We start from the raw sequence: 12,377 nt of genomic DNA, 5'->3' as shown, positions 1-12,377 counted from the left end.
CAGAATGTAAACGTTTTACATGAGAACTTCGTCTATAGTAACAATAGGCCAGTTGACCTCGCTTGAAAAGTCAAAGTTGCAATATGCATACATTAATATGTATTGTCACCGTCTTTGTACAATGTGTACTTTGTGTAATATCTCATTAATCGAAATTTCAGATAATAACAATGAAATGCACATTTATTAAAAACTTGATTAATATTTAATACATCAGCTTAACGGAATGATTAATATGTTAAATATAAACTAATATATTAATATGTTAAAAATATCACTGATGATTAAGAAAAAGTTCATTCAGTTTTACTACAAAGAGTAAACTCGGAAAAAACACCTTATCAAGTAACATTTATCGTATAACATTACTCCGCGTGTCATTCATTAATATACATATATACGTACACGATACGTGTTGTGCCACGTTTCAGAGATAAATAGGTAAACATTGTTCATCACTGTTAGCATGTAGGAAGACTTATCATATATTTTTGATAATACTACGACTATGCAATTATATGCTCTGTCGAACAGAATTCGTATTAATAACTGTATCTATTATACATAATATATCGTGCACATAGGTTTAGAATGTGCAGCGAGATCAAGTAATTGTTTGCTAAAATTGTAGCCTCTCTTCCAGCCAGACGAGCATCGTACAAAGTCCAAGGTTGCGTAACTAACGCAGTATATACAAGTCATAATCATTGTTATCTAAAAGTGTTTGTGCGTTCCTTCAAAATTCTAATGTAACGTGAAATTACATTATTAAATTGCAATTAACAATTGTAAATGGTAATTTTCGAACTTTCACGTAATCTGTACGTTACGTTTAATTTACATAAATTCGATGATATTACCTGTATTTCTTTGAAAGTTTTTGATGATGTTCTTGTATGTATCATTGAAATTCGAAACGGGTACTAGGCAAACCAAGCGTTATAACACGTATTATGCGTTTACGTTCACATAATACTTTCTAAAATAAATAACATGACCGAAATCAGAAAAGGAAATTTTTGTAATTCAATAAAATCATTACATCCACGTAATTCGATGTACACGTAATCGAGCATTGAAGCAAAAATTGAGCAAAAAAGAAATGAGATGTAAATGGTATACATATAGTGAGATGTAATCATATCTTGTATATATAGATATTTTTAAAAAGCAATTGTATTTTTAATTTTGCGTTTTTAAATTCATAATATATAAAAATAAGATTTTATTGAATATGAAAAGTCAAATTACAGAAAAGTATATGTTTTAAAGTATAAGAAGCATAGATAACTAAATGAAAATGATAAATTATCATTCTTGAATAATGAAATATGTGATGATAAGAAATTGCTGTTGTAATGGATGTACACTTTTTTTAAAATATAGGTCATGTGATGTTAATGTAAATTTATTTGTTTCAGATTTATAGTTCAAAGCAGGTGGTATGGCGGAAGCACATTCAGCTGTAGCATTTAGCTTCTCCATAACTCATGAAGGATGGGATGTTAATTTTGATAGAGAGCTTTTACATTTAGTATGGCAGTCAGGTGTTCGTTCCTGGAAGAAAAGATTCTTTAGATTTGTTGTACGTAAATGAATATTCATTTATAATATCATATTTGGACAAATATCTAACAAGAAAATTACATTGATTTTAGAACAACCTGAGAAGTGGAGTTTATCCTGCTTCCTTGGAAAGTTTGTGGTTTACTATAGCTGTGGTAACTGCAATACATTTTGCCGGTTACAAAGTGCCTTATGATCTTGTTGGGAAAGCTGCACCATATCTTTCAGCGTAAGTTAAACTGCCTATTTTTGTAACTTGCTTTTTAATAAATTGACTTTGGCTAAATTTATACAGATACCTATAATATACTTGTATATTATAATTATTTTTATACATGTAACTATATATAATTAATAGAATCAATAAGAGTATGTTATTCATATTTGTTTTCAATGATAATAATAGTTGTCTTTTACTTTGTATTTTAATAGGTCTTCATTATTGGCACACTTGGCAGGTTCCTTTATAGTTGGATTGCTATTGTGGTTGATTGTGATACATGTAATTCGATATACATTAAAATTATTGCTTATGTACAAAGGATGGATATATGAGTCAAGAGAAAAAGGATCTAATCCTACTAAGATCACTAAAATATGGACCATGTTAGTGAAATTGTTCTTTGGGTGGCATAAACCCATGTTATATAGCTTCCAAGGATCACTACCGCGGCTACCATTACCTTCGGTGAAGGATACGATGAAACGGGTTAGCTTTTAAAATACTTAAAGAAAATTATATTTTGAATCAAGTTGAATGAAGTTTCATTTTTGTAAAATCGTTTCGAGTCTGAAATTGAGTAACTAATCGTAATGTTTAACGAACTTATGTACAATTACATGTATTTAAACAGTACCTACAAAGTGTTCGACCATTGCTCGACGATGAAAATTATGCTCGAATGGAAATGTTGGCCACCGAATTCCAAAATGGCATTGGCGTGAAACTTCAACGTTATTTAATTTTAAAGTCTTGGTGGGCAAGTAATTATGTTTCTGATTGGTGGGAGGAATACGTTTATTTACGTGGACGATCTCCTATTATGGTGAATTCGAACTTTTACGGTATCGACGCTATTCTTATGAATCCTAGCAGTGTGCAAACTGCCCGTGCTGCAAATGTTATTTATTCATGCCTCCAATATAGACGACTTATCGAACGGCAAGAATTAGAACCAGTTAGTAAACATGTTTTTTTTTTATGTAAATTAAGTCAATGATCCATTCAAGGTTCCTACTGTATATATAATAGAACTATATATTTTTAATTTAAACTTAAAAGAAAGAAAAAAAAATTGTTACTACTTTAATTAACATAGAAAATTTTAAATGCTTGTGTAATACATTTACAGTCACTACATTTAAGTAATAGTTAATATTTTTCTTCTAGATACTAATTCTGGGACTGGTACCTCTTTGTTCGTGGCAGTATGAAAGATTATTTAATACTACAAGAGTACCAGGGCGCGAAACAGATAAACTTGTACATTATCAGGATTCTAAACATATTGTTGTATATAACAAAGGGAGATACTTCAAAGTTCTTATTTATCACAAAAATAGAATTCTTTTGCCTTGTGAAATTGAAATGTAAGTTAAATGTAGTTTCGCGTATTTATGGTTAAATAAATAAATTGTATATTTTTTTCAGACAAATGCAACAAATTTTAGATGATAATTCAGAACCATCAGAGGGTGAAGAAAAATTGGCCGCATTAACAGCTGGTGAAAGAACAGCATGGGCAATAGCTAGGGAAGAATTCTTTGCGAAAGGAGTGAATAAGGCTTCATTGGATATTATTGAAAAAGCAGCGTTTGTAGTAGCACTAGATGATGTACCATACATATACGATCCAGTAAGTGATATTATTTGTTGTAACAATGACAAAGTCTATAAATTGTTTTTGAAAAAATTATAATTTTTTTTTCAAATCATATTCTGATACTAAATAAGGAATATGATTTTGTTTAAATTTCACATTTATAATGTTTCATGTGTTATTAGGCTGATCCAAACAAATTAGATGAGTACGGTCGAGTTTTATTGCATGGAAAAGGGTATGACAGATGGTTTGATAAATCTTTTACTCTGTGTATCGGCTCCAATGGTAGGGTAAGTAATATTCAGAGGTATAGTTTTAATGTAACAGGGTACAGTTTACAATAAAATTATTAATTATTACTACATTTTACAGACTGGCTTCAATGCAGAACATTCGTGGTGAGTTTTTATGCAGAAGTATAAAAAAAAGATGAAAAAGTAAAATTTGATAAAAAAAAGAATAGTATATAAAACAAGAAGATGGTTAACAAAAAGTTGTTCCACAATGGAATATAACTATATTATTATATGATAAATTTTTGCGATACATACATTTTTGTCAATTCTCTTTGTTTTTTTAATTTAACTTATTTTAACTAAATATTTTAATGTGAACTAAGTTCTTATGGTAAGTGTACGAAACATCTCTATTATATCCTTCTTTTTTTTTAATTTGTATTTAAAGAAAGGAGAGAATCAGTGTTATTATATGGCACTGTTTTGCAATTGATTTTCAATAACTTGTCTGATAATTTAAATTGACGCATGTCGTGCTTATGAACATAGCCCTTTACACATTGGGTCCTACGCATTATTATCCTTCTAAAAAGACGTTACTTAGAAGACAATTAAATAATATAACTTCAGTTACTTGAATGTAACTGTTTGCTCTAGTGACCTATTTTAATTATTATATAACTGTAATGTGTTGAAATTGATACATAATGAAAAGTAATGAGCAGGGCAGACGCTGCGGTGATGTCACATTTATGGGAGTACGCCATAGCTCAGGAAAGCAGCTATGAACAGTAAGAGTTTAAATTCATTGCTTTCGCGGTATTGTTTTGCTTTTTCGCCTACTCTGCATACTCTTGAAAAATTGACAGTACACAATATTTGTTCAAGATTTAATGTTGGATTAAAGAGCTTCAAAGAATTGTTTATAATTTTTTTTGTACTTGAATTACTTTTTGAATATATAAACTTCTTGACAATCTTTTCAATAATGTGCGCTTGCCATTTATCTATATATATGTAATTTTAACAAATGCAAACATATTTCTTTGAAGGTCTGTGTATACTCTACCATCTCTTTGTTTTATCTATATTTCTATTATATTGGTGATTGTTGTTTTAATTGGTAAAACTTTTATAGTTATTTCGAGGGACAGAGAAAATAATTTTATTTACAATATGCTTGGTAGGGCTGATGCTCCTATTATGGGATCTATGTGGGAATATGTTATCGCTAGTGAGGTGGAAATGGGGTAATTGTTTTCTTATATTTGTTTTTTAACTGTGTAAACTTTTCTTTTACAGCAATCTTTTATTTAAAACTAGTGCTTAACAAACGTTGCTTTTTTTTTAAACTATTTACTAATCCTTTGTATATAATGTATATTAAAATATAGTTCATGGAAAAATATAACAAGGTTCTAAATCAGTCATCCGTCGAAATATAAGGTGTTTTGCAACCATTGGCAGACAAATTTAAGTGGTGATTCAACAGTGGATAAGAAAATTGATAGAAACGTAAGCAGATAAGTGCTTAAAATTTTAGTTAGGATTGTACAAAATATACCTTAATTTCTTTTTTATGTACTTTTTATGCATTGCCTATATATTATCATTCACTTTTTAATTTAGAACCTTCCTATATTTTCTTCACTGGTTAGTTAGAAGATAAATTATATGCATACATAGATCATGTATAATACAAACAAATAACATATATCTTATATTTGTTAATAAGCGCACTTATATGCTAGTAATAACATGCTTTCATCTTTCATGATATTATGTACACATTTCGAAATATTTATTAAAATATATTACAGATATAAAGAAGATGGACATAACAAGGGAGAACCAGAATTTACACCTCCAGCTCCTGTTCGACTTCAGTGGGATTTAAATGCAAACTGTATAGCTGCTATTGAAAGCTCATATCAAGTAATATATTCATAAAACTAAAGATATTTTTTCTTAACTAAACGTATTCTATTAAAATGAATATTTTTAATTGTCAGGTTGCTTACAAATTATTGAACGACGTTGAGTTACGTATTTACGTACATGATGCTTATGGAAAAGGTTTCATGAAAACTAATTCAATGTCACCGGATGCGTATTTACAAATGGCTCTACAGTTAGCGTATTATCGTGACGATGGTAAATTTAATTTAACGTACGAAGCTTCCATGACTAGATTATTCCGAGAAGGAAGAACAGAAACTGTGAGACCGTGTACAATTGAATCTACGAAATGGGTGAAAGCAATGGAGGACAAAAATGAAACTGTCAGTTCTACTACATAATGAATTAAAACTGAAAGTTTCTCGTACAATATGATTTATGTTATATTTGCTTTTGTTGCAGATAGAAAATAAGTATCAATTATTATTAGCAGCAGCAAAGCGACATCAAAAGGGTTATCAAGATGCTATGTGCGGTAAAGGAATAGACAGACACTTATTTTGTTTGTATGTAGTATCCAAATATTTAGAAGTGGATTCTCCCTTCTTAAAGGTAGCGTTTTTTAAAAAAGTAGAGAGAACAAAGTTTCGACGATTCAATGTTGCAGTGGTTATTGTCACTATATGGGAAAATCACTGAATATCGAATTATTGAAACTTTACTGTACATAATTTTTTTGAAAAATTGTTTTTGTTCTAATGTAGAACGTATTCTTTTATAGGAAGTCTTAAGTGAACCATGGAAATTGTCTACTTCGCAAACACCACACGGGCAAACCTCGTTAATTAATTTCAAAAAGCATCCAAATTGCATTTCTGCCGGGGGTGGTTTTGGCCCTGTAGCTGATGATGGTTATGGTGTTTCTTACATTATTGCTGGGGACAACATATTGTTTTTCCATATTTCATGCAAACGTAGTTCCCCGAAAACAGTAAGCATGATTAGTTGGTACATACTTGCATTAACGACTGAAATATTTGTAAAACCTGTTTGCAATTACTTTCAGGATGCTGCCAGATTTGCAAAACAAATAGAAAAAGCTTTAGCTGATATGAAAGATCTGTTTCTTGAAAGAAAGAAACTACAAGCCCAAAAGAATGGTTCTATGTAATCGTTTCACGACGAAGAAGTATTCAGTTGTCACAACATAATAATGCACACTTGAGATTTTAATCGTTTTTCTTATCAAAATTAGAAAGAAATGGAATTTTTACGAAATTACTTGAGGAAAAAATATCGAACGGGAATCTATTCAAAAGTACAAATGAAAATTTTCGCTTTTAATATTAAATGCTTTTATAAATTAAATATTAATATTTTATACTTCGTAATAATTATACGGTAAATTTAAAAATGCATAGAGCTTAACTACACTTATTTTTATAATGAATATTTATGAAAAAGATTTCTATATAGAAAAATACTGTCAATTATAACGATTGCACAATTTGTACACTATAAATTTAAAAGGTTATTTGTAAGATATATTGTAATTTTTATATTTTTTACTTCCAAATTAGTTTTCACGAATGAGATTATTTGAAAATCATGGAAACGGAACTAATAAGTGTAGTACTCGCTATACGTAGCATAAAAGTATTAATTTTTTCTATACATAAAGAAGACTTTGGTATTTTTTAACTTTGTATCAACTTTTGAATACTTTTTAACATCATATTCATTCACAATATGATTATTATAAACGTAATTCGAAATTACAAATGCAATTTTTTGCTGTCAATCATTGTAATGTTCACGTATCGAAAAAGTAAAGTTCTGGCATAGAACGGCTTCAATGCGAACTTTGTGTGAATCCGAGTAGAATAGATCATCAATAATATCGTTTGTATTTTCATTTTTAAAAGAGAATTGTTATAGTCTATCAATAAGTTTTATACTATTAACGCGTTAGTTTTAATGCAAATATGTAATCATATTAGCGATTAGCTTAAAAATATATTGAATCGTATGCCATAGATCAATATCTGCAACCTATCAATGCAAAGTTTTCAATGTTATAGGTAATTTTATATAATGCATTATGTATATGTCCCTATTTTATTGTCTGTTAAAATTATATTTTCAAGGTACTGGTGCTTTTGTAATTTTACTACTGAAATTTACAGGCTTAAGATAAGTATCCATTCTGATGTGTAAACCGAAAAGCCTAAAACTGTATAAAAATAAAACTGACCCGTCTGGAGCATAAGAAAATGTAAATACTTTCAATTTCTAACGATTTGTATATTTTCTAAAAATAACGCAGAATTGTATATATTATTGATAAGTATAATTTGATACATAATTTAGTGCATTTAAAATGTAAGTATGCGCGCGTGAAAGTTCACGAATTAGTCGGCAATTTATGTTACCGACTAATTATATATATATATATAAAATTTCACTGTATTACCCGTAGTGCTATCTCTTCAACGAAAGCGCAAACTGGTAGAATATTAATATCGACAACGAAGTAAACTGTTAAACGACTAACAACACCATCTCTGTACAAATTGCTCAAGCTGCTTGTATATCATTATAGATAGTGATTTAAATTGTCATTTTAAAATTTATTAGTTCACAGAGATGGACACATAACGTTCATTAGAATCTAAACATGATTTAAGATTTATTAAATAAATAATTTGCTTTTCTATTGATAATAAAGTGCGATCGGTTTGAACACTTAACGAAGAGATGGCGCCGCGGGTAACGAAAAAGGAATACCGTTTAAAAAAATTTTAATGTTTATTTAAACATAAATATAAACCGACGCACGGTGTAACTTTATTAATCAAAATATTTGTTATATATCAATAATTTTTATTTGTATTCAATGAGAATTATCCATGTAGCGAGAATGATCCAATGAGAATTAATCTATCTATACTGCGCTATATCTAGTTAATTCTGATTGGACGGCAGTCGCTAGTGATCATTCGCGTTAAAACGCGTAATTAAACAAATTTGAAGTTCACGCATGTTCACGTAAATAATACGATTGTTCGCGTTGAACGTGGGAAATAATGCGCGTAAAACGTAAATAATCGAAATGAGAATGAATCTCGGTCCCTGTGAATAAAAAAAAAGGAACGGATAATAGCGGGACATGTTGAAACGGTACGGTTACGCGTCTAGATGACGTATCAATCTCACGGCTGTAGTTTGGCTTGCTTACGCGCCGCGAATCCGTGACACGAGCGTGACGAACGCGGAGTGAGTGCGTACTGAAAATAAACAGAGAGTAGTGGTGTGGTGACAAGAGCGCGGGTCGAACGATGACTTCGCCTAACAAGAAGGCCAAGGAACTAGAGGATCCAGGTTCAGGCGAGGGTGTCGAGTCGCGGGATTATGACATTGAAATACAAAAGACACTCGAGGAAATTGACGGTTGCCAGAATCAAATCGATGGCCTCAATGAGAAGGCCAGCGACGAAATACTCGAAGTCGAGAAGAAATATAATAAGTTGCGTAAGCCCTACTTCCAGAAGCGGAATGACATTATCAAGAGGATACCTAATTTTTGGGTCACCGCTGTATCCTTTCGATACGATGACATTGCGCTCACGCTAATAATAGTTACTGATATATCTTTGACGTTTCTCGACGATGCCGGCGTCCACCGGCGCTGGGTCGCCATCTTGCTACTTGTATACGTATATAAGTATGTATAACTACACGCGGTCACGCGGAATTCGATAGAAATTTATTTTTATGGGGAATACTCGACAGCAGATTATCCTACCTAATAACGCGGTTTATCGCCTCTAATACGTTTGCTTAACTTTACTTTCTCCTACCGTACATTTCACGCGTATTCAAATTTACACCGTAAATTACACCAACAAAGTAAACGTTCCTCTTTTCTCCCATAACATTTCTCCTTTCGTATGAACGTTCCAATTGTCACACATCGATACGATTGTTTCTCTATTCGTCCCTTTGTTCGTCTTTGTTTTATTGTTTGTAGTTTCTGCACGATTGTATCTCATTTGTATCTAATGCTGTATTGAAATGCAGATGAAACGCTTGATATTTGAATTATAGAGAGATGCAGATTGTTAATATATATATGTATATGTATATGGATCGCTTTGGTTTCTTTGCCTCGAATAATGCGAACATATTCTGTGAGAAAGAGCAAGAAAAAATTGTTATATAAACGAGACATATGTACACATAGGAATGCTTCTTTAAACGGTCAGGTCAATGACGCAAGGTTACAGTCGATTGGTTTCTTATTTGAGGAATCGATAGATCTAGTTGCAAGAAGTTGTAAAGGGAAAGGATTCATAATGTATTCATTGAAGCTTGAAACGATTAACAAGTAATTTGTACCATAATAGTTCAGATTTTCATTGATATTTATCCTATACACGTAGGAACAGACAAGCATTATAAAATATAACTAAAATAAATTTTATCAATCTGTTTATATCGTTGTTAGAACTTTCTGATAATATATTTACATACATATGTATATATAACATTTTGTTTATGCTTATTTTATTTGTATGTGCAGAATATCTTTGTATTATCTGTTGCGGATAGTTTGAAATATTCTGTACAATATTAATATAATACATGTTTTAATATATTAGAGATATTAAGTATAATAAATTAATAATAATAAAATTTTAATAGATTAACAGAAATGAAAAATAAGTGTATAAATTGAATTGGATTTACATTAATATCGTGCTGTATGTATTTTCCTTTCTTTTTTTCATGAATGATCTTAATATTGTTTAATTTCTTATACACTTCTATATATTAATTATTTAAATACTATAATTCATCATTAAATATAAATGTATACACTTCTAACTAACTATTACAACAGGTTATGTAATTTTCCTTAATTGCACATATTTAGTTTGTAAACAATAAAGAAATAGCAGAAATATTGGAAGAGGATGAAGAGGATGCGCTTCGATTTTTAAATAAACTAGAGGTTGAGGAATTTGAAGATATTAAGTCTGGTTATAGAATTAATTTTCATTTCGATGAGAATCCATATTTTGAAAATGATGTTCTCACAAAGGAATTTCACCTGGGTTCTTCTGGTGAGCACATCTCTAAATCTAAATAGACAATTTTGTAAAATTATATTTTAAACCTATTTCTACTTATGTAAGTTGTTTATTATGGTATGTAGGATGTCGATAACTTCCCATTTTTCTATAATCTGTATTGTTATTTTGCTTACTGTTATACCCTTTATTTATGACTGTAAACAATTTAAAAAGAAATTGACAAACAAAACTGTTTGTTGAATAATCATAGTTTTGATGTATCTCCTGCTCTTTTGCAGGAGATCCAGCATCTCAAAGTACACCTATACGCTGGAAAGAAGGTGCAGACTTAACGAAAAGAGCAAAAACCAAAGCCCCATTAAAAGGTCGTAAAAGGCCATTAAAACACAGATCATTTTTCGACTGGTTTACGGACCATGGAGATCCAAGTTCAGATGAAATAGCCGAATTAATTAAAGATGATATGTGGCCTAATCCGTTACAGGTAAAATTATTTATATTACGTCTGATTATAAAAAGAGAAAGAAGATCACGTTGAAGCAATGAAATAAAAGAAGAAAGCCATTTGAGCGAAATGATATCTGTTAATACATATCACATGTTAAAATAATGCTTAATCTTATGAAATATGTGTATATATATATTTTATTGTACGATGTAAAACACTTAACACGTTGCTTTCGTATAAAAAATTGTTCCCTTTCAGTATTATTTAGCACCAGATATGGATGTTGAGAACGGTATTGAAGGAGATGGAGAAGATTGCGATACGGAAGAGGAGGAGGAAGAAGAAGACGGCGGCGCGGATGACGGTGATGATGCGGGCGAAGGCGAAGAAGGAGACGATAGTATAGTTGTTGTGGAAGATGATGTGGATGAAGATGAAGAGGAAGAAGAGGCTGTGAACGATGAAGATGATGGGGTAAATGAAGAGGATGATTTACTGGTGGATGATGAAGTGGATCGCGAAGGTATAAATGATCGCAATGTACATAATTTTTTGTAAAGATTGTCTATTATATTTATATTTTAATAGCTTTACATAGTTTCTATTTAATATTTTGCCCCGTTGCAGATGGTGAAGGGGAGGATCCGGAATAGAATTTAAAGTTGGTTTTTTCACAAAATCGGTCACAGTCACATTGGGAAAAGGATCACTGAAAATACACATCAGATTAATTGAAAATAGATAAAAATGTTCGCAGGACTGAAAATATTGAGCCATATGAATAAATCTCAGGACAACTTTTTGGGGGTGGGAAAAATAATAGTAGGAAACAGAATTTAGTCAGACCTAATGTATCTCGGCACGAAGAGGTAAGTTGTTTATATAAAAGTACAATGTTTGGTCGATTGTGCCGGGAGGAAGAAAGAGGGAAATAGGTCTGAGATAAATTAGATAGGTGTCGTACACTGCGCTTTGTTTTAAAACTGTGCCGGAATACAGTACGAATTCCTTAGTTATATTCATATGGCCTAGTCATTCTCTATATAGTAAGTATACGATGAAGAACACCTGCTCAGCTTCATCGTGTTAACAATTACGTTAAGAGGGAAATAAATTATAAGGTACGACGAGATAATGGACAGGTGTTCTTTGCGTCTTGTTTTCTCACGAGAATCTATTCCATCGCATTACTTCCGGAACGAGGTGTTTTAAGTATTTTTGAGAGTGACAGTATGGTAACTATACATTGAAATAGTATTCGATTTTTTCTTATGAAAAGTTTTAATTTTTAGCATATAAAGAATTGTAA

General features: G+C 30.9%; 2 protein-coding genes across 5 annotated transcripts; both read left to right on the top strand.

Moving 5' to 3' along the window:
- The first annotated feature begins 1,421 nt into the window (after positions 1-1,421).
- Whd (carnitine O-palmitoyltransferase whd) lies at positions 1,422-6,713 on the top strand. 3 transcript variants are annotated; one of them, XM_076900166.1, is made up of 15 exons: positions 1,422-1,585; positions 1,659-1,795; positions 1,999-2,275; positions 2,421-2,744; positions 2,957-3,156; positions 3,218-3,422; positions 3,572-3,679; positions 3,762-3,787; positions 4,351-4,416; positions 4,813-4,875; positions 5,446-5,560; positions 5,638-5,907; positions 5,987-6,136; positions 6,306-6,515; positions 6,591-6,713. In XM_076900166.1, exons 1-15 carry the CDS (start codon positions 1,445-1,447, stop codon positions 6,693-6,695), a joined length of 2,397 nt encoding a protein of 798 aa, XP_076756281.1. In that variant the 5' UTR covers positions 1,422-1,444; the 3' UTR covers positions 6,696-6,713. The 3 variants fall into 3 exon arrangements, with proteins under 3 accessions (XP_076756281.1, XP_076756284.1, XP_076756283.1); XM_076900169.1 differs by lacking the exon at positions 4,351-4,416; XM_076900168.1 differs by lacking the exon at positions 4,813-4,875.
- A 2,033-nt stretch (positions 6,714-8,746) lies between these two features.
- On the top strand, positions 8,747-12,377 carry Set (NAP domain-containing protein SET). 2 transcript variants are annotated; one of them, XM_076900717.1, is made up of 5 exons: positions 8,747-9,120; positions 10,461-10,650; positions 10,899-11,104; positions 11,327-11,591; positions 11,696-12,377. In XM_076900717.1, the coding sequence occupies exons 1-5, from the start codon at positions 8,863-8,865 to the stop codon at positions 11,719-11,721; spliced, it is 945 nt and encodes a 314-aa protein (XP_076756832.1). In that variant the 5' UTR covers positions 8,747-8,862; the 3' UTR covers positions 11,722-12,377. The 2 variants fall into 2 exon arrangements, with proteins under 2 accessions (XP_076756832.1, XP_076756833.1); XM_076900718.1 differs by having other exon boundaries at positions 10,908-11,104; positions 11,696-12,376.

The sequence above is a fragment of the Xylocopa sonorina genome, chromosome 9, assembly GCF_050948175.1.
Source record: "Xylocopa sonorina isolate GNS202 chromosome 9, iyXylSono1_principal, whole genome shotgun sequence".
In the NCBI taxonomy this organism is placed as follows: domain Eukaryota; kingdom Metazoa; phylum Arthropoda; class Insecta; order Hymenoptera; family Apidae; genus Xylocopa; species Xylocopa sonorina.
This window is presented reverse-complemented; position numbering and strand designations above follow the sequence as displayed.